This window comes from Coffea arabica, chromosome 2c (assembly GCF_036785885.1).
Source record: "Coffea arabica cultivar ET-39 chromosome 2c, Coffea Arabica ET-39 HiFi, whole genome shotgun sequence".
Taxonomy (NCBI): Eukaryota; Viridiplantae; Streptophyta; class Magnoliopsida; order Gentianales; family Rubiaceae; genus Coffea; species Coffea arabica.
In genome coordinates this window covers 15,645,994-15,665,478 of record NC_092312.1, presented here as the reverse complement: position 1 = coordinate 15,665,478, position 19,485 = coordinate 15,645,994, and the positions used below count along the sequence as shown (strand labels likewise).

The 19,485-nt window shown below is 38.0% G+C and overlaps 6 protein-coding genes across 11 annotated transcripts; 2 read left to right on the top strand and 4 right to left on the bottom strand.

The window, feature by feature from the left end:
• Window positions 1-144: 144 nt before the first annotated feature.
• On the bottom strand, window positions 145-6,288 carry LOC140035070 (transcription initiation factor TFIID subunit 14b-like). Of its 6 annotated transcripts, none has more exons than XR_011839038.1 (8): window positions 5,612-6,288; window positions 5,400-5,488; window positions 5,094-5,315; window positions 4,651-4,838; window positions 4,441-4,562; window positions 1,985-2,067; window positions 886-975; window positions 145-802 (listed from the first exon to the last, which is right to left on the bottom strand). XR_011839038.1 is itself a non-coding variant. In XM_072074556.1 (8 exons), the coding sequence occupies exons 1-7, from the start codon at window positions 5,729-5,731 to the stop codon at window positions 902-904; spliced, it is 894 nt and encodes a 297-aa protein (XP_071930657.1). In that variant the 5' UTR covers window positions 5,732-6,288; the 3' UTR covers window positions 145-802; window positions 886-901. The 6 variants fall into 6 exon arrangements, 5 of the variants coding, with proteins under 5 accessions (XP_071930657.1, XP_071930659.1, XP_071930656.1 ...); XM_072074556.1 differs by having other exon boundaries at window positions 886-971; XM_072074558.1 differs by having other exon boundaries at window positions 145-975.
• A 155-nt stretch (window positions 6,289-6,443) lies between these two features.
• Window positions 6,444-8,362, bottom strand: LOC113731189 (putative pentatricopeptide repeat-containing protein At3g23330). Its single transcript, XM_027256301.2, has one exon. It carries the CDS (start codon window positions 8,284-8,286, stop codon window positions 6,877-6,879), a length of 1,410 nt encoding a protein of 469 aa, XP_027112102.1. The 5' UTR covers window positions 8,287-8,362; the 3' UTR covers window positions 6,444-6,876.
• Window positions 8,363-9,689: 1,327 nt separating this feature from the next.
• On the bottom strand, window positions 9,690-9,980 carry LOC140035522 (auxin-responsive protein SAUR21-like). Its single transcript, XM_072076783.1, has one exon. The coding sequence runs from the start codon at window positions 9,978-9,980 to the stop codon at window positions 9,690-9,692; it is 291 nt and encodes a 96-aa protein (XP_071932884.1).
• Window positions 9,981-13,807: 3,827 nt separating this feature from the next.
• Window positions 13,808-15,064, top strand: LOC140035521 (auxin-induced protein X10A-like). Its single transcript, XM_072076782.1, has 3 exons — window positions 13,808-14,135; window positions 14,213-14,276; window positions 14,911-15,064. Exons 1-3 carry the CDS (start codon window positions 13,832-13,834, stop codon window positions 15,062-15,064), a joined length of 522 nt encoding a protein of 173 aa, XP_071932883.1. The 5' UTR covers window positions 13,808-13,831.
• Window positions 15,065-18,014: 2,950 nt separating this feature from the next.
• LOC140035072 (auxin-responsive protein SAUR23-like) lies at window positions 18,015-18,485 on the bottom strand. The gene has a single exon (XM_072074560.1). The coding sequence runs from the start codon at window positions 18,413-18,415 to the stop codon at window positions 18,098-18,100; it is 318 nt and encodes a 105-aa protein (XP_071930661.1). The 5' UTR covers window positions 18,416-18,485; the 3' UTR covers window positions 18,015-18,097.
• A 104-nt stretch (window positions 18,486-18,589) lies between these two features.
• Window positions 18,590-19,485, top strand: LOC140035520 (uncharacterized). The gene is made up of 2 exons (XM_072076781.1): window positions 18,590-18,696; window positions 18,963-19,485. Exons 1-2 carry the CDS (start codon window positions 18,590-18,592, stop codon window positions 19,483-19,485), a joined length of 630 nt encoding a protein of 209 aa, XP_071932882.1.

The following is a 19,485-nucleotide window of genomic DNA, read 5'->3' as shown; positions in this document are numbered from 1 at the left end:
CCACCCCAACCGAGGTTTACATAGAATCAACGTATTCACTCACCCGCCCGCACTGAAATAAAATAGGTTCCCGCTGCCCCAAACTCCCTGGCTTAGCCTCTACGAGGTTTGTCATTTTCAAAAGTTACAAAGTTCACAAATATAAGTAGAAGAAATTTTTGTGATTTTTCACTCAATCTAAAAGTGATATACAATCCTTCAATAATCGGCTCTCTGAATGGGAATACCAACTGCTTTTAACATTAGAAAGATATAAATCCTGTACTAGTTTTACAAGCATTAGACATTCTGTAAAAGCTTTACAAATACTTCTTCGTTTAAGCGTGTGATTTCATTAGGTGTGTCTTCCACTTTGTAGAGCGCAAGTTTAGCCCAAAGGAGAGTGAATCTGAAGCCAAATTTTCATTTCTTCTTCACAAATTTATATCCCTCGAGTTTTTACACCAACCCGCCCTATTTGATGCTTTTCCATATTCATACCAGCATAACCACTTGCGGCAATCTTGAATGTTGAAAGAGATTCTGATTTGATCAAATTACAGAGAACATGAGAGAGTCTCATTAAAGTGTCTCCTCGCGTGGTTGTAGGCCTTCTTTTGCCCAGTTATGCCGCGTTGGTGTTTGCCACTGCATGTCTCGTGTGGTGAAAGAAAAGTAATAAAAGGAAAAGACATAAAAGTTTCATGCGAGAAACACGACATTCAAATGTTCTAACATGGGACGCCTTGTGTGGGAGAGATATCGGGGGCTTTAACCAACAACTTGACCAGCATCAACGATATATTGGCAACTTTCTCTGAATCTACATGTGCATTTGAATCAAAGTCAATTTCTTTTCACATCCTAATAGCCCAACTCAATCAAGTGGTCATCCAATCATATCACCATAGTTATGCGAGTTCTATTCTCCAGTTTCACTTGTGAAGGCAACTTTTCCTGTTGAACTCGAGCACCTCCCGCCTATTTTAGACCTGGCTATACCAGTAATAATAAATATATCAGCATCTCAGAGTAACTCCCTTTTTCTTCCTTCATTTGTGTCTCTATACATTCTTCAAAGATACGGACAGAATTATAATCAGTAAAAGCAACCTTATCAAGCCAAGACAGCAACAACTATCCTCCAACTCTTTAGGTGTAACAAGAAGATCAGGGATTGGGGTACATCAACTTGCTAGAAAATGTCATGGTTTCATCTACATCACGCCCAGCAGCAAGGATGATTTTAGGTGCACTAGCTTCCCTTAGTTTATTGAAGTTCCAAGCGCATGACAGTCAGCAATACCTTCAAGCATTTTTAGGTTTTACTCTGTAATGATTGTCACATATCAATGGCTCGGTGGAATATTGGACGAATTTAGTATTTCCTCTGGTTTGCCAAAATTATTCGATCATTAACTCCAAAACAGGGGGAGATAGAGCATCATCCAGATCTCTACTAAAATGCACTTGCTATTGTTGAATTGTTGCAATTCTTAAAATGGGACAAAAGGTATGCACAAGTAGTGCATACAGCTCTCCATTAACGTAGTTAATCTAACAATCGAGAGGCCATAAGCGAATAAAGGCAACTCTCCGATGATATACTGTCTGAATCTAAATGATTTATTTTTAAGGTCAAGATTGAAGAATACTGAGTAACAATTCCTATTGATGCTCAAAAAAAAAAAAAAAAGAAAAAAAAGAAAAAAGAAAAAACTTCTATTGTCCAAGTAGATCAAAGAATAAATCAAGGGATTCACATTCCATCTATTATTAGTCAAATGCCTTGCGTCACGATGAGGATGCAGCATTTATCAACGCAGATGAACAAGACTGAAAGAGTGCAAAAAAGAGAGAACAAATGGAAAAAGGGAAGAGAAATCATGAATTTCCCATCTATGAAAAAATTTATAAACATAGCATTATTCATATTATCACAAAATATCAAATTTTCATAATGGCAAAAATTATATCAATTATGAGAAGTGTGGCATAGGTTTACATGTCAGAGGCAGATTTCAGCTGTTGGTGCTGCCCATCTATCAAACTCAATTGCCTTCTGAGTGTTGCAATATGAGCTTGTACCTATTGCAGTCAAAAGAGCATTTGACAACATTGATCTTATCATACAGATATAAAGAAACCACATACCAGCCAAGCAATTGATAACAAAATACTTCAATGGCAGATATGGACAAGAAAAAAATGCACTCAAAAAGGTTCCCAAATGCTTGACTAATTGAGCACTAAAACCTGCACTGATATTTACTGTACAGAATGCATATAAACTAGATCACAGTTTCAAATCTATGTTTCTTGATCAATGCAAGAAGGAAGTTGGTCAGTTTGTTGATAAAGAAGCACAAAAAAGTGTCTATGCATCAGTAACTATTCAGTCAAATGCAGGTCTTATAATGGTGTCGTCAAAGTTTATGCGGTTCTTATAACCCCGTCGTCAAAGTTCAGAACTCAGCTTCTCAAAGGAACTATGAGTATCTTGTCTTCCAACCACTCCACTGAACGTAGTCGTGACACTCAAATGGGACTAAAATCCATGTCCACCTGGTATTCACTACTATAGCTAAAGCTTGTCATCAACTATCAGATGTCACCAGGCATTAAACATAAGTTTTGTCCGGTATAAATCATAATCCAGTTCATTTTCAAAATGTGCACCAGTATGAAAAAAGACCAGAGTTGTATCACATGTTAAGCTACACTACGGGCTCTCCTGTATCAGGTGCTTAATCCTGGTAATACTTGGCAAGGACTTTTACTGTACAAACACCTTATACCATGATTAACATATTCAGAAAAAAATAAATATATCCATAAAACATGAATTAAATCTATATCACACAATAAAAGATACTAAATTTTAAAAATTAAAATGCAGCAGGACTAATTAACCAAAGTGAAATTCTGAATGAATTTTGGGATGACACAACTTCTATGATAATGAAAAATTGGAGATACATGCCTTAACTGCAGAGACTATTTGATCTGTCTTCATCCTTTGTCCATCCCAGTCATAAAAGTAGATTACTCTTTAAAAAGAAGAAGCCTCATAACCAAAGCATGAAGCTATGGCATACATAAGAAAGAAACAACAAGAACAGCACTCCAAGAAAAAGAAAAAAGCTCATAGGTAGAATCACCTTATCCAATTAAAAAAAAGAGCCCAAATCCCACCTCTCTTTATTGTTTCGCTAATTTTAGTGCTGGAAATTCTAGCATCTAACGCTTGCAGATTTCCCAAGCTGTATACATTGAAGGCACAAGTGGTTGTGCAACATTGATCTTAACCCCCTCACACCGAAGAATATGAAAAACCTTGTGCAACAGTGAACCCTAGTAAGCAAACAAGGAGATTGATCTTGGAAGCACATCCAAATCAGATCTCTAGTCATGACATCGAATTTTGATAGAGCAGAAATTATGCCCTTATTGTTCAAATTTTGCCAAGCGAAAAATACAGATGGGCACACCCATCATAATTCTTCACATTAGTCTACATCATCCACAAATATTGAGTAAGTAGTCGTGATAGTATCTTTGATTTTACATCTGGAACTTCATTATCAATGTCTACAGCGTCTACATACTATACCATCTATTAATTTAGACACATGGCTTTTTCAGCATTCAAGCCTTATCATGGGAATTCATCAACTAATACACTATTAAGCTTCTATTAGAACTAATTAGAAACTTGAACTAGTACTTCAAGTCATGCTATGAAGATATTGCCTTCACGTAATTGACAGGTAATAAAACAAGTTGATGCGCATAGGCACTCAAGGGCTTGAAAAAAACTTGACCGGTGAACAAGTCCTATAACCCAACAGAAGAACTAGGAACCCTAAACTGAAATTCACTTTAATCTTCCTCTGTTAGTCAATAGAAGATCATAATTGCTGCAAACAGATTTGCAATTAGTTACCAATTTCACTATCTTTACTAATCAGAAAGCTATGTCCTCAAGTTACTTCCCCAAGACAAAACACTCTTGTGAAGTTTTCTGCTTCTAATGGCAAACTGGTTTCGGAAGTTGATAAGAACTCCCTGCTTTTGTCAAAATGAAAGAGATCCTAGATGTGAATTTGGTAATTTAGTTCTCATTGCCCTACTTTAAATTTGTTTTCATTAAACCAATGCATAATTATGTTTTGACTTATTATTGTTCACTACTAATCCTTTAATATTTGAGGAGCTAAAGAACTAAACTATCACCATATTATCGTGCACGCTCAACCAATAAGATGCATATCAAACAATAAGATTTGAAGGAGACAGGCATGTGGTATTCTCAATGATTTCAAGCAAAACTAATACACTTGCACGAAACAAACTGGTGCACTTTGTCATTCAGTTGAAAGAAAATTTAATATTTTTGAGAATGTTTATAGTTTAGACAAGCAGGAGGAATTACCAGACCTAAAAAGAAATCAAACTGACCTGCTGACGAGCTGCTGCAAGTTTTAACAGTTCATCAGCCTCTGAGAAATTTGAGAACCACTGACTTAAGGTGTGATCTTTAGTGTCGCCTCTTCTCCTTTTATCTGCATCCTCCAATGGCACTGCAAGTGAACAGGGAGAAACTCAGTACCTAAAAGGACAGTGAAAAGAAAAAGTCCACATATTGTGCAACAGAGAGGGAAAAAGCACCAGGAGGAGGCAAAGCAAAACCAGCGGGCAGTCTAGGCACAACAACAGCTGGGTGATTCTGCACGCGAGAGAAAAAACCTTCTGAAGGCTCAGTAAATACAATTTCATCATAGGATTCCACGACGACTGGTTTTTTGGTGGACATTGGACCAGAATCCTCCTCTGGATACAACTTCAAATGATGGTATCTGTTAGGAGACTAGCATCAGCATCTCAGCCTTTTAACATGGACAACCCAAAACAATATTTCGATTAAGTACAACAAAAATCACAGAGAACAAGAATGTTGAAAAGATTAGGAGAAAGAACATATAATTCTTATGGTTTTATGAAGTTTTTAACTATATAAACAGGATCTACAACCCTGCATTAGCTACCTGAATTTAAGATTTCCAGAGTGTCCAATATACAACACAGAAAGATGATCAAGGGGAGAAACTCACAGGTGCAACGGCTTCTCGCAAACATCATTATGGAAATGAAGGGTTATGACAATTTCAAATTCACCCCACCCTGATTCAGACAGCTCGAAAGGTGGGCCGTCAACAACCCTTGTGGGATTATTAAAGCTGGAATGCAATTGAAAAACAACACGCTTCACTACCACACTGATATCCTCATTCGTTCCTCCTCGAACATAAACAGTCCACTTGTGAGATTGGTACCTAAATAAAACTTTATTATTTACTCAGGCATTTCATCAAACGTTCAGCAGACAACAATAAAACAACGACTTTATCAATACTCACTCGCTAGCCTTCTTACCGAGCCAAAATGCAATATTACCATACACAATAGGCACACTTATTTCCAGCTCTTTGAGCTTCTTAGCTAAGTTCTGCACACATCCCAATAACGACATTAAGGCGGATACGGTGAGAAAGCCCTTGAAACAAAGAATGCCGCAAATTGAGATTTTTAATGCTTCAGTTTAAAATACTGGGAATTCAAAACATTAAACCTTTTTTTCAGTATCATCGGAAGATTTAACCATTTTGGTCCTCTGTGATTTGGAGGCGGGCCCACCAGTGTCCGGCTGATCGGTCCCGTGTTTCTTCGATGATGATGAGCTCTGAGGCATTCTTTCTACGCTGTTCAGGGCTTTTAATCCGGTCTGGGCGAATTGGAGAAGGGCGAGGGTCAGAATAAAAAATCGGCTACGCCCAGGCGTACGATTGATTTGACAGGAGAGGCAAGGGTTCGACCTTGTTTAGGCCTTAGGGGCTTTTTGGTCATTTTGAATAGAACTCGCGCCAACAAGCTGATGCTCTTCCAGGTTTTTGTTGTAAAAACATCCGAGTTAGACAGGAGGATTCCCCTCCCCCACCATTACCGTTGAAAAAGGTCGTGCACGGGCATCGGGTGCATGTTTGAAATCGAAACGTCGACGTTTTGTGCTGTAAACCAACCCTCCGCTTGTGAATAAAAGAAAATTTTCATTTGCTTGGAACTTGAAGCGCAGTCAATCCATTAATGAAAGACTGTAGCTCCCATGGTTCCCTAGTACCAACATCCCATGCTAATTTTTGGCGCTATATTTCTGTCTCTGTCTTATACAGCTTTGAGCTTTCAACTGAAACATTTTTTTTTTAACAGTCAAAGCTACAACTATCTCCTAACTTTTGAAAAGAAAATAGTTCTCTATTTGTCGATCATAAAAAGTCCTGCTTGACCCCGGACTGCCCCTAAAAATGTAAATGATCAGACCTAGAGCTTACTCATTCTGAAAAGTTCACGCTACTATCTTTAAAGAAATCCTTGAACTCGGGGAATTAGAAAAACTTGGAACCGAGTTCACAATCCAAACTTTTCACAGGAACTTTACTGATGATGAGTTCAATGAAGTCTTGTGTCAAATAGGAAATAAACACTTTCCTGAAGAAGCAAATAATCAATCGCATGACCATTCCAAATTCCACCATTACATCTCCTGTATTTTATTTTGGTAATTACACAAGGATTTTCAACAACCAATACATCAATGCTTGCAGTTGAATTTAGCGGCAACCTTTGGTCAATTGCGAGAGTGGTGTGCTTACGAAAATGCTGAGCAAGAGATATTGATCTCCAAAAGCTTTTCTGCAAGTAACTTGGTCACAGTCACTTGATCATCTGCAACAGTGCATCCTCCCAGTTTGTAGTCTAGTACTTTCTTCAGCAACATTCCATGTGACGTTTCTCAGTGACTGAGAAATTTTAAGTGAATTAATATGAATTATCTCCAAGTCATCTACCAACATCTATCCAACTGCATCCAATATCTTTCTTTAGTTTTCTCCCTTTCATCGACTCCCTCAACTGTCCAATTTCGTCCCACATGCCATTGCTGGCATACATGTTAGATAGCAAGACATAGATTCCAGTATTATGAGGCTCCAACTCAAGTGCCCTTTGACCGGCCAATTTACCCAAATCAACATTCCCACACTCACTGCAGGCATTTAGCAAGGTCCCCCACATTGAAACCGTGTATCTGCTATTTCCTTCGCAAGGCATCCCATTTATCAACTTCCATGCCTTCTCCAGCTCACCAGCCCGACACAGCGCATCAACCAAACAGCTATAATGCTCTGGGCTTTGTTTTAATCCAAAGTCGCGAGCCATGGATGCAAAATATTTGAACGCAAGATCCACTTGACCTGTATAACCACAAGCGGAAATGACAGCTAAGAAGGCCACTCCATCGGGCCTAATTCCGTTGATCAACATGTCTCTGAACAACATAATCACTTCTTTGTAATGGCCATGTTTTCCGTAAACTCCCAGCAGTGAAGTCCACAAGACAACATCTCTCTTTCTCTTCCCTTCTTGTCTGAATCCTGCCATACTAAATATGCGTTTAGCCTTCTCTACTAGCCCACACTTGCCATACATTTCAATTAACAAACTCTGCAGAAACACGTCATCCCCAACATTTAAAACTTTACGTATAACACTTGCATGAATCTGCCTGCCCAATCCCGTCGCAGATAGCCCTGCACAAGCCCGCAAAGCAGCAGAAAATGTGAAATTGTCACAATCTAAGTAGAACGCTGGCATTTGCCTAACCAATTCGACTCCCTCACTCCACATCTTAGCATCAGCATAACCTGATAAAAGTGCATTCACACAAACAGTATTCTTCACACGAATTTCATCAAACACCATTGCCGCATCGACAGTGAACAACATTTTCCCGTATAGATCAATCAAAGCACTGGCCACAAAGACGCTACAAAACCACCCTGATTTTTGAACATGGGCGTGAATATTTTTACCGAACCTCATATTATTATCACAAGACGATGACTTTAAAGCGCTGCACAAGGCATACGAGTCTACATGAACGCCATTAAAATGCATGAAAGAGAAGGCATGGAGAGCAAGAGAATGGCACCCATTTTGAGAGAAATGGGAGACAATTGAATTAAAGGGCAATGGGCTTCTGGGGTTAAGGAACTTGAACAAGTTGGTTAATGTTTGAGTGCTGTTTGTGTTAAGGCACGAAGTGTATGTGAAGATGACCTTGGCCTGAAGATTGGGCGAGAAAAAAAGTATACCTGTTCTGAGCAAATGTGCATGAAATTTCTTAACGGCCTTGAGATTTCTTGTTTGGGAGCAGTGGTTTAAGAATTGAGTGATGGGTAGAAAGTTCATCAGAATAGTAGTATGGGCTGGACATGTGGCTTCCCGGCCGTTTGTGCGGATGGTATTATATTTTAGGGTAAGAACAAAAAAGCCCCCAGATGTAGCTATCCTACCCAAAAAAATCTCTCGTGGTTTCAAATCATACGTGTTGATATTTCATAGGTTCCATCGTTAAAATAAATGATTCTGAATGAAATGACAAAAATATTCTAATAATTTAAATAAAAAATGGCCTAAAACAAACCGTTTTTAATTCATTAGTTTCATTCACTAATAATATAAACAAAAATCATCAGTTTCACAAGTTTGGAGCAAAATTGAAGAAAAACCATGGCAGTTTTATTAAGGTCTGAGGGGCAAAATAGATATATTAGGTCAAAATTTGTCTTAAAAAACTATTTTTCAGAGGAACCACGCACAATTCCAGTGCATTTACATCAAACACGTTAGATCCAATGATTTTCATCATAATTTCACTTTACTTTAAAGTATGAGATATCGACGCGCATGATTTGAAATCACATGGGATTTTTCTGTAGGATAGCTATATCAGAGGGGTCCTTACCTGTTTGGATTGCTGAGTTTTTCAAAACTAGTTTTTTAAATACTATTAAAATTTTTAAAAAATATTCTAAAAGGTACTCTAAAAAGTAATCTAAATTTTTTTAATGTTTAAAAAATATTCCAAAATATATTCTAAAAACTCTTCTACTCTTAAATATTTCAAAATATTTTTCTAAAAATATTCCAAAATATACTATAAAAACTATGTTACAGTAGAATTTTTCAAAGACACCTCTAAAAACAGTAATTCAAATGACAGTGACTAAGTTAAACAAATAGGGTAGAAATATACTTACACCGTGCGTATCATTCTAGTATTTGAGACACCAGCTTGCACAGATAAAATTGGTCGGCCTATAAAGTTTTAAGATTGGAGCAACTGAGCAAGTAATGAAAGAACGCACGGAAAAGAAAAGTAGGATGGAGCAGGAACAAATAATAAGCATAAAACCTGCTCTCTCTGCCAAGAGACAGGAGATTATCGATGATTTACTACTGGGAAGCTTTACTGTCTATTTTAAAGAGGTTGCTTGGTCACTTTTACTAGGTTAACTTGCAAAGCTATGTACTCAGTGTTTTTTTTTTTTTTTTTTTTTAACAAAAACCTTTAAGCCAATTTACAGTCTAAATGCAAATAAGCAAAAGAAGAAAGCGATCGAAAATTTTCGAAGCAAGATGATTTAAATATTTTCATCTATTTGATAATAGGTAATATCTACAGCAGTCAGCAGTAGTGCAGAAAAAGAATCTAGTTCTCCTTTGTGCAAAATTGGGTTGAACAGGATTCTGGTTAGCAATGCTAAGATGCGAGTCTCCCATCAGTAAGCTATATAAGCTTCTCTTCTTGCTTAAGGGCCACACAAGTTACAGGTGAGATTGATGAAGGTTTCTTCCTTGCATGGAATTGTCAGAGCTCCCATAGGATGGTGGTATCCAAACTCTTCCTCAGCCTGGCTTAGTAAGTGCTGGGATGAAGGATGGTTAAGGTAGGATAACGGCAGCACATATCTCTTCCAACTAGTTTCCCCTACATAAACAGCAAAGTGGCCTTTCGGTACTTTCGTAGTACCTCCTGGATTTGCAAGAATTCTGTTTAGGATCTGCTTAGCAGGAAAAATTCGAGGCACCGCAACACCCATTATTCTTTGTAAACAACTGAAGTTCTAACTTGATTGACGACACTACTTGTGAATTGCGGATAAGATGCTTCTCTGCTCTGGTTAGGCTAGCGTTGGAGCAGGTATATATATATAATCTATGAAAGAGGAGAAGTTGGTCGCCAATCTTTCGGCGCAGTCAGTATGAAACTTAAAAAACCATGCTTTCTCGTTTTACCACAATATTCAAACTTAACAAAAAGATTAAATGGTTGTCGGAATCTGATTCCATTATCAGCAGCACGTCTATAAGGCTATCAATTTCTTTTCCCTTTTAAATTTTCAGACAGAAAACGCGTGCTTTTCCTTCCCCGGTTAAAATGGATGCTATCAGGCATTGGGGAATAGTGATATGTTTTGGAGTTCTTGAAATGACAAAGAAATGTACAATAACACAATTAAAATCAAATTTAATATGCAAAATCATTGGTCAGTAGAACTTAAAATCAAATTTAACACAATTAACTTATATATTCATTTCAAACAGAAAGCAAAGTTAAAATGAGAATGTCATGTAATGTCTGCACTGAACATGAACATTGTTGAAGCGCCAGTAAAAACCTTTTTCTGAATTTTCTGAGGTAGTAAAGTCTGTCTACCTATCGAATTTTCATTTAGATATTTACAAGGTGACTTTTTCTGACTTTTTGCATGATTTTAGCAAGAAACAATTCCAGTGATGAGAGGAACTGCAACCCAAAGATCAGTAGTTTGAGTAACTCTTAAAACTACAGATATTGAGCATCATATTGACTGAAACACCAACTAGATGGTGGCGAAACCAATTAAGATGTGTCAACCACATATTAAGTAGATAATACGGACACATGCTTTTTGCAACAGAGAGAAATTTACACAACATTTTTTTTTGAGAGAAGATCCACATTCTATTTTCAAGTGGTTGCTTGATCACAACCACTTTTGAAAATGTGCAGCCATGTATTTGCTGCTTCCTGTTTGACTGCAGATACTAATTAACAAACGAAGAAAGGGAAAAATGCTAATATAGAAGTCAATATATTCCATCAAGTAATATTTACACGGCCATCGCCCAAAAGAGAAAAAAAAAAAAAAGATTAGTTTCTCCTTGTACAAAATCGGATTAAACAGATTCTAGTCAAATGTGCTAAGACATACGCCTCCTATTGGTAATCCATATCAGTTTCTCTTCTTGCTTATAGTGAACATAAGTTACAAAGATTGATGAAGATTTCTTCATTGCATGGAATTGTGAGTGCTCCCATTGGATGGCAGAAGCCAAACTCTTCTCCAACCTGGTGTAGTAAGTGGCAAAATGATGGGTGGTTAAGATAGGACACTGGTTTCACGTATATCTTCCAACTGGTTTCACCAACATGAACTGCACAGTGGCCTTTTGGTCTATCTGTACCTTGGGGATTTTCAAGAATTCTATTAAGGATCTGCTTAGCATGAAAAATTCGTGGCGCCTGGATACCCATTATCCTTGGTAAAATACTAAGACTCCAACTCTCGGTTGATACTTGCTGTTTGAAAACAAGAGGTTTTTCTAAGTTGGCTTTGGCTTGTGTTAGAGTAGATATATATACACTATGAGAAAATCAATCTTTAGATATCAGGGAGTGGTGAAAAAAATTCGACATGGTGGTCCAGGCAATAACATATATTATTTGGTCTAACATGGCTGTGCCTTAGCTTCCTGAAATAGACATCAGACCTTGATGGTGGTAATAGATAATTGATGACCTAGGTGCCAGATGCTATTTGCATTAACTTCTCCAGTTGTTTAATTATTTTGTTTTGTTTGATTGCAATGACCAAGTAGCCACATAGATCAAAAGTTTTATAATTTGTTACAACTACTTACAAGCAGAGAAGGTTAGGGTAGTAGGCAAATCACATGAAAATGTTCTTTGGATATAAACTAGTGAAAAGACTAGCATCACTACTTATGCTGAGACAACGAAGGCATATCATGTTGGTTCATGGCTCCACATATTAAGCAAAGCAGGTTGCCTTGCAAAATGGGTTTCAATCTATTCTGACCTGAATTAGTTAGATAATGAGCAGTTGAGCATCACACAGTTCTGCAAGAGACAAACGAGGAGGCATGCCATGTCCATTGGTTGTTCAACATATAGTAAGCAAAATTTCTTACACAAAATATTTTGCATTAGCGTGTTCTTGACATAAAAATAGAGAGGTGATGGAATTATCATTTCGTTGGCAGAGACAAGTAAGGCATATCATGTCCGTTGATGGCTCTACACAGTAATTAGCCAAATTGTTCGCGTGGCAAGTTGGGCAATGTACTGATTGAACCCTGCCATCATCTGCCACTGGCCTAATATGTCTTTACAAAAAAGGGAAATTCAAGGTCTTCAAATTTTCATAACGTATCCAGATTGATGACTTCCAATGTCAAAAGAACTCTAGACTCAATAAATGCATCAGAGAAGTATCTCCTTTTCAAATTATGTAGTCATTAGTAGATAACAAGGCTTCCAGAATCCTACCAAAAACATGCTGTAGAAAATAGGCAAAATGCAGTGATGGAAGACATATTCCCCATCCAAGGAATCCAATGGGAAAAAAATGTCAAAAGGACAAGAACTGCTAGCACAAGTATGAGCATGAATGAAGTGGCTGATATGAATTACTAACCTTCCTTCATTCCATAATATGGTAGCAAGCCTACATGACAACTCGACAAAAATGTTGAAACTTTGAAGTTGAAACCTTTTATGGGAACATGCCACGACATTCCAGGCCACTCTAGCAGTCGTACATGCTCGTGTAGGCATCGTAAACATCAAACTTCTAGTTTGCAATTCATATTAACACAGAGTCATTACAAAGGCAGTAATGAATTATTTACTGGCACAATGTTTATCATGGGAATAACATCAAACAGTTGTCAGTCTTCAAGGTTTTCAGCAAGAGACTCGTAAAACGACCAACGAACCAACTCGAATATTTCCCATTGAGACCAATTTTTTGCTCGCGAGAATTCATGAGCATATTGTTTCTGGGTTCTTTACATTTAGATGGTGAAGAGTTTTAAGAGAAGAATGCCCGTCTGCGCTCTCAAGCTCATGACTCGAAGCTTCTCAAATCAACTGTAAAGAATTTGAAGGGTCTCCGGAAAGCCTCGCCGTTTCAAAGCCAAATCCTTCGTCATCTTGAGTCCTTGACTCAACAATTCTTTCTGTTAAAGGCAACCGTAGGCGGCCAAACGGAATCAGGAATAGGGAAAAAAAACCAGTTATGTGAGGAAGTACATTGTGTACAAAAGAACGCTGTAATGCCCTGTATATCTCTTTGATACAGTCTCAAAATAACTGCAAGGACGAATGGTGAATAAACACAAATTCCATTAGGTACTAAATTTCATCCTCCAACGTTTGCCAAATTTATAAATTACCTTGAGATTACAGTAAGAATTAGCTGGTAAAAAGGTTTTTTAGCCTAATAAATTCTGGTGTGCAATCATTGAACCTCTCAGTCTTGACACTTCAAGTTCAAAAGGGGTCCTCCTTGCTGTATGTTAAAGAAAGTTGTCGGCCCTGCTACACTTCAAAAGGATACGTGGTTCTAAAATCTTGATCATTAGCTGAGCGGTGAAACCATGTGATAATGTTGATGGCTCAATCTCATTACTCCTGTCTTTGATGTCCAAAGAAAGCCTCTTTAGTCTTTACTACATAAACAAAATGGTCATGCTTCTATATATACGCTCATAACTTTCTTGATTAACACAGCTCTTCGTAAAACATCATACAAGCTTTCTTTTTCCTTTAAATCCTTCTATTTTTGTTCGTTTGATTTAATACAAGGAAGCATCTTGTAGAACAATGGCTATCCGTTTGCCCCGTATTATTCAAGCTAAGCAAATTCTTAAGCGCTCTCTGTTGACATCTAATGCTGCCATTTCAGCTTCTGTAGATGTTCCAAGAGGCTATTTAGCGGTTTACGTTGGAGAAAGCAAAAAGAAACGATTTGTGATTCCCGTTGCTTACTTGAATGAGCCTGAATTCCAAGAATTACTAACCCAAGCTGAGGAAGAATTTGGTTTTGATCATCCGATGGGGGGTTTGACAATCCCCTGCAGAGAAGACATTTTCATTGATCTCACTTCTCGCCTGGGTAGAAATATGAGTTAGCCGAGACGGCACGCGGTATTAAACAATACTAGTTGTTAGCTGGTATAGCAAAACACAATTTTTGCACTGTAGAGCAAGCAGATTGTTTTGTACAGTTGCCTTTGAATCAGAGTTGTGAAACTCTTTTACTCAAAAGGTACCATTTCAACAGGATTTGACTTTCCAAACGTGGGGCTTCTGCATCTACGAGTTTTCTTTGATGAATAGCACAAAATTCTATTCCTCAATTATGTAAAAAATCAAACATGGAAAAACCCGTGGTGCTGGTGCCCCAAATATCCCCTCGAGTACCCATAGCTGCCTCTGTAGCATAGAGGTGCGCATTATATATAATTTTTGCTATCACTTCCCTGGTGAAAAGTTTATACACTGCATCATGTCACATTTATTCTCTTCAAATTTTTCGCTTGCAACTGGAGTAAGTATTGTGAGACAGATGAACTGAGGCGAAAAGGAAGAAAATGGACCAAAAAGTTTCATAACCGAAAAGCAAGTATCTTGCATCAGATCTACAACTCCTATATAAACTGAAGAGGTGATTTCTGGCTTGGAGAGCTGCACCGGATGACTGGGGTAATCTCCTAATTGAGGTGCAGTGGCACGGATATTACCTGCTCAGTTTACCAAAGACGGGGCTAAGTTCCTCGGTTTTTCTCTCACGATCTAGCTAGTTTTTTTTACAAACGAAAGTGGAGTAGCGTTCTTAGAAAGGTAATAAGTTTTTCATACCCCTCTTCTTAGTGGGACATGTTGATATTTATATGGGATAGGGTGGAGGGAAAGGACAGTGGGATCCAAGTTCCCATAAATCCGATTGAGACAGCGTATCAGTCTGACTGGACAACTCTGGGTAGTGGACAGTGGGCAGAGTGTGACAGAGGTCCTGTCCACTCTGCAGGTGTCAGGACACTGGATAGGATCTAAGTTGTCATGTCAGATATAACACCACTTCCAGATATTGGGTACGACCACCTCAATCATCCGTGGGCGGAGTATATCCGAAGTGACCAGGACGGGTAGACATCCCCGAGTAGTGAAAACCTTGGCTCGATTGGTCAGGGCCGAGGTGACCATTATTAGACTGACGGGGAATGGGGCTCGGCCGGACTAAGTCGAGTCAGAATGACCATCCTCATAAACCAAATGCACATTTTCAATTGTGACAGTGTAACTAGGAAGTAAGACCAATGAAGACTTTTTCCCTCCATGGCATAGTAAACAACCCCCTCCCAAACCGCCTTCCCCCTCTTCTTCTTCCCGGTATTATACACAAATCCAAACTCTTCTTTCAACTTAGCAAATTCTGGAATCAAGGAGCATTTGGATAAGATTAGAGTATCATGAAGAGGTGATTTCTGTCCTGCTGGGTGAACCTTCCGAACTGAAGGAGTGTTTTGTCCTCGGCAAGACACTAGGACGAGGTCACCTGCTTAGGTTACAGGAGAGACTGAATTCCCTGGTGTAACTCCGATGCTTAAGTTAGTTCGGTAGTGAAAAAGTAATATAGTAAATGAGATCAGTATAGTTTTACCAGAAATTGGTCATCCCGCTTTTTAATAGAGGTGTTGAGTATTTATAGAAGACTGATTTGAAGAGGGATTGCTGGCACGGGTTCCGAGAGATCTGATACGGATATCATATCAATTTGACATGATATCCTTGCGAAAAGGTGCGCCGAAACAGGTATCAGAGTTAGGCGGCGCGTGTGTCAGAACAGCTCTCCGCCAAGTGTCAGATATGTCAGGGGTCACATCATCTTTCCACAGTTGTCAAGTCATTTGGGCATCACCTCGGCTCACGCTTTGAAGATCTCCGCCGAGGTGATAAACGGGGCACGACCACCTCGCTAAGTGACGCGCCGAGGTGGCACTTCCAGTAATCTCGCAGGGTGAGGCCCCAGACTATCCGGGCTGAAACGATCATCCTCATATCACAAAATGTTTCTTGGTTTCTCCAGCATAGAACGCAAAGAGGCCTATTGGTACATAAGAAGCTACTAGTATAGAAAAAACATGCCCCAGAATTCGCATGGCTTGAACAATTTAAGGCATCTTGATAGCCAGCTTAACCATTGTTCTGCAACAGAAGTTTTAGCGGTGTTTGATGTCTCCAAGCTTACAAATTGCAACAAAAGAACTTGCAGCAAAGTTTGGCCACTTTGAACACATATATATGACTAATGACTAGGTATCCCATGACAGTGCCTCCAAACGAAAATGAAACCATGATATGTTCTATGCCACACGTATCCCTTGGCACGTACCTATTAACTTGATGCAGGTGATGTTTTATCTAAGGCCTGTTTGATAATCTAATTTAGCACTTAAATTTAATGGATTCAAATCTTAACATATTCAAGCTATTTGATAATCAAAAATTAAACATCTGAATTAATTAAGTGACACTGAATTTTGTAAGCAAAATTTGTTACTAAAATTAAGTAATAAGTTATTCACTTAGCACTGAATGTAATATGCACTCAAATGTATTAAATTTAATACTTAACAATTCAATAATTTAATGGATTTAGATTTCAGACTTTAGTTTTATCAAATGCATTCTAAGTCTCTGTTAAATTAACTAAGACAGGAGAAGGCATCTGAATTTCCATTCTTCTCATGTGGTGATAATTGGTTTAGAGAAGATGACGCTTTAACTGCAACCCTAAGATAGGAAGGTCTATATTAAGTCCTATGGTACATCAATAATGAGCCATATTAGTCAAAAGATCAAAGCATATGAAACTTAAGTTGGAAAAATATAAACTCTTTACCTGCACAACAAATAATTGAAAAAAAAAAAATTGAGATAGCTTCCATTTGATCTTGGTCTTCCCAAGGCAAGATACCAATACAGAAGGGGCCAAAAAAAACAATCAAATCTGTTTTGAAGATGAATTCCTCCAGAGCTTAGTGAGCACTCTAGCACAATGAATATCTTCTCCAAATGAGACAGTGTCACAAATTAACTTTAGGACAAAGATTACATGCTTCAAAAGACTTCATCTGACGACAGCTTCAACAAAGTACATGCTTTTTAGTGCACACACAGAAATTAAAAATAACACAGCCACTGTGGAGATGAACCGCATTATAAGTTTTGAACCATCACAAAGACTATTAATCAACATTCAATTTCAACGTTGGGGATTCCCTGCAAAGTAAAGTATACTATTACCTCTTAAAAGAATATTACAGAACGATGAATGGCAAGGCTGAGAAAACAATGTGGTCGATAAAGGAGAATTGATTCTGAAGGAGTCAATCCAAAATTGTATCTTTTTTTTGCTATTTAAAGAAAGGATCATGCAATGGGCCTTGGAAGAAGTTGGTTTACAGGAGGATCTATTCTCCAAATTAAAACATCAGCCTTCACTGGCTTTCCACAATATAGATGTTAAAGTGGCCGAGTAGAAGGTTTACCGGGTACTCCGAAGAAACAAAAGAGGTGTAAATTTAACGAAAATTTGAAATTCATGTACTTTTTTTGCAAGCCATCTAACGAGGCGTGATGTTCATCCAGCTCAGGAAGACACGCCTTCACTCAAATCTAGCGGGAAGCCCACTATTCCTGGTCAGTAGAAGACCACGCCTTTTTGTTGTTTGACAAAACTTTCAGCGTAAAGCCTTGAGGTTTCCAAGGGGATTAGTTCACTAACTGCAGTATCATTGGAACTCCAACAATGTTTATTGGAAGCAAAATAATGCTAATCATTCATGTTCTACCGTCAATTTTCAATATGGAATAGAATGAATACAAATTTAATATTCGATCACGCGGCTTCAGGAAAATGAACAAATTGTTTTCAGACTGTTGAGATGGTATTGTGTTGTCCACAATCTTCTATTGCGAAGATTGAAAAAAAGGCTGTACAACAAAAATTGGCTTGCATCAAGCTACAAAAAAGTGCCTAAATTTGCTAGCTTAAGCAGTGCCGAAGTTGTACGTCTGGCTTGGCTAACTCATGCTCCTAGTCAAGCGAGCAGTGATATCAATGAAAGTGTCTTCTCTGCAGGGGATTGTCAGACCTCCTATAGGATGGTCAAACCCAAATTCTTCCTCAGCTCGATTTAACAGGTCTCGGAATGAGGGCTCGTTCAGGTAAGCAATGGGAATCACAAATCGTTTCCTTTCATTTTCTCCAACATATACAGCAAAATATCCCTTTGGGACATCTAGGCAAGCTGTGGCACTGGCAGCAGCATTACATTTTGTGAATGAATACTGCCTAAAAAGTTGCTTAGCTTGAACAATTCGAGGAAGACGGATGGCCATTCTTCAGGCTGGATTATTTCTTGTATAAGATAAGGAAAAAGAAGATTTACTGGACAAAGAAAAAATTAAGTTTATGATTTTAACACTTTTCTGTGCTTATGAATCATGTTTATGAGGATATATATATATATATATATATATATAGAAGAATGACAACTTTGTATCAGATGCTTTATGTTGGCCAGGAACGTCATTGATGGATGCCCGAAAGATCTAGATAACAGCAGGCAGGGTGTCACATGGTTTTGTCTCCCAGCTCATGGTCAAGAATTCAGAACCATGTAAATTGGTCAAAGAGTACAGGCAATGATGGAGCCAGGGGGCAGAGGGGGCCATGGCCCCCTAAGTTTTGAGAATTTTAATTCATAATATATAAATGTGTGTAAAATAAAATTGGCCCCCCCCTTAAATTTTTATAATTTAAGTTTATATTATCAGAATTGATATATATATATATATGATTAGTCATCTTTGAATGGAATGGCTTGCAAGCTTTAATTTGCCATGAATATCCATATGCCCGTTACATTCATTGTTTGGCTCATAGGCTTCAATTTGTTTTAGTTGCAGCTTCTAGAGAAGTAGTTTCTGTTCACCAATTCTTCTCCAATTTAGTTTTCATCAACATTGTTACTACATCTAGCAAATGTAATGATGAATTAAAGGAGACTCAAGCAATTGAAATTGCTACTAAGATTGCTAATGGTGAACTTGAAACTGGAAGGGGGCTTAATCAAATTGGCACTTTAAAACGAGCTGGAGATACTCGTTGGGGTTCTCATTTGGATTCTATTTCTAGTTTACTGAAAATGTTAAATGCTACTTGTGTGGTTTTAAGTAACATTGCAGTAGATGGAGGTTCATACTCTCAACGTGGAGATGCAAATTTTGTTTTAAATCAGTTGTTATCTTTTAAGTTTGTTTTCACTTTGCATCCTATGAAAGACATTGTGGAAATTACTCATCTTTTTTGTATAGCATTGCAACGTAAATCTCAAGATATTTTGAATGCAATGTATCTTGTCTCAAGCACAACAAAGCTACTGAAGAATTTTCGAGATTTGGGATGA

Coding starts and splice junctions, on each gene's coding strand:
- LOC113731189 (XM_027256301.2), bottom strand. CDS start 8,286: ATGAACTTTCTACCCATCACTCAATTCTTAAACCACTGCTCCCAAACA.
- LOC140035070 (XM_072074555.1), bottom strand. CDS start 5,731: ATGCCTCAGAGCTCATCATCATCGAAGAAACACGGGACCGATCAGCCG. Junction 5,316..5,399: donor CTCGGTAAGAAGGCTAGCGA/GTGAGTATTGAT, acceptor AGTTTTATTTAG/GTACCAATCTCACAAGTGGA. Junction 4,563..4,650: donor TTTTGCTTTGCCTCCTCCTG/GTGCTTTTTCCC, acceptor GTTCACTTGCAG/TGCCATTGGAGGATGCAGAT.
- LOC140035522 (XM_072076783.1), bottom strand. CDS start 9,980: ATGGGTGTTGCGGTGCCTCGAATTTTTCCTGCTAAGCAGATCCTAAAC.
- LOC140035520 (XM_072076781.1), top strand. CDS start 18,590: ATGTTGGCCAGGAACGTCATTGATGGATGCCCGAAAGATCTAGATAAC. Junction 18,697..18,962: donor GGTCAAGAATTCAGAACCAT/GTAAATTGGTCA, acceptor TTTGGCTCATAG/GCTTCAATTTGTTTTAGTTG.
- LOC140035072 (XM_072074560.1), bottom strand. CDS start 18,415: ATGGCCATCCGTCTTCCTCGAATTGTTCAAGCTAAGCAACTTTTTAGG.
- LOC140035521 (XM_072076782.1), top strand. CDS start 13,832: ATGGCTATCCGTTTGCCCCGTATTATTCAAGCTAAGCAAATTCTTAAG. Junction 14,136..14,212: donor TCGCCTGGGTAGAAATATGA/GTTAGCCGAGAC, acceptor TTTGCACTGTAG/AGCAAGCAGATTGTTTTGTA. Junction 14,277..14,910: donor GAAACTCTTTTACTCAAAAG/GTACCATTTCAA, acceptor TATATGGGATAG/GGTGGAGGGAAAGGACAGTG.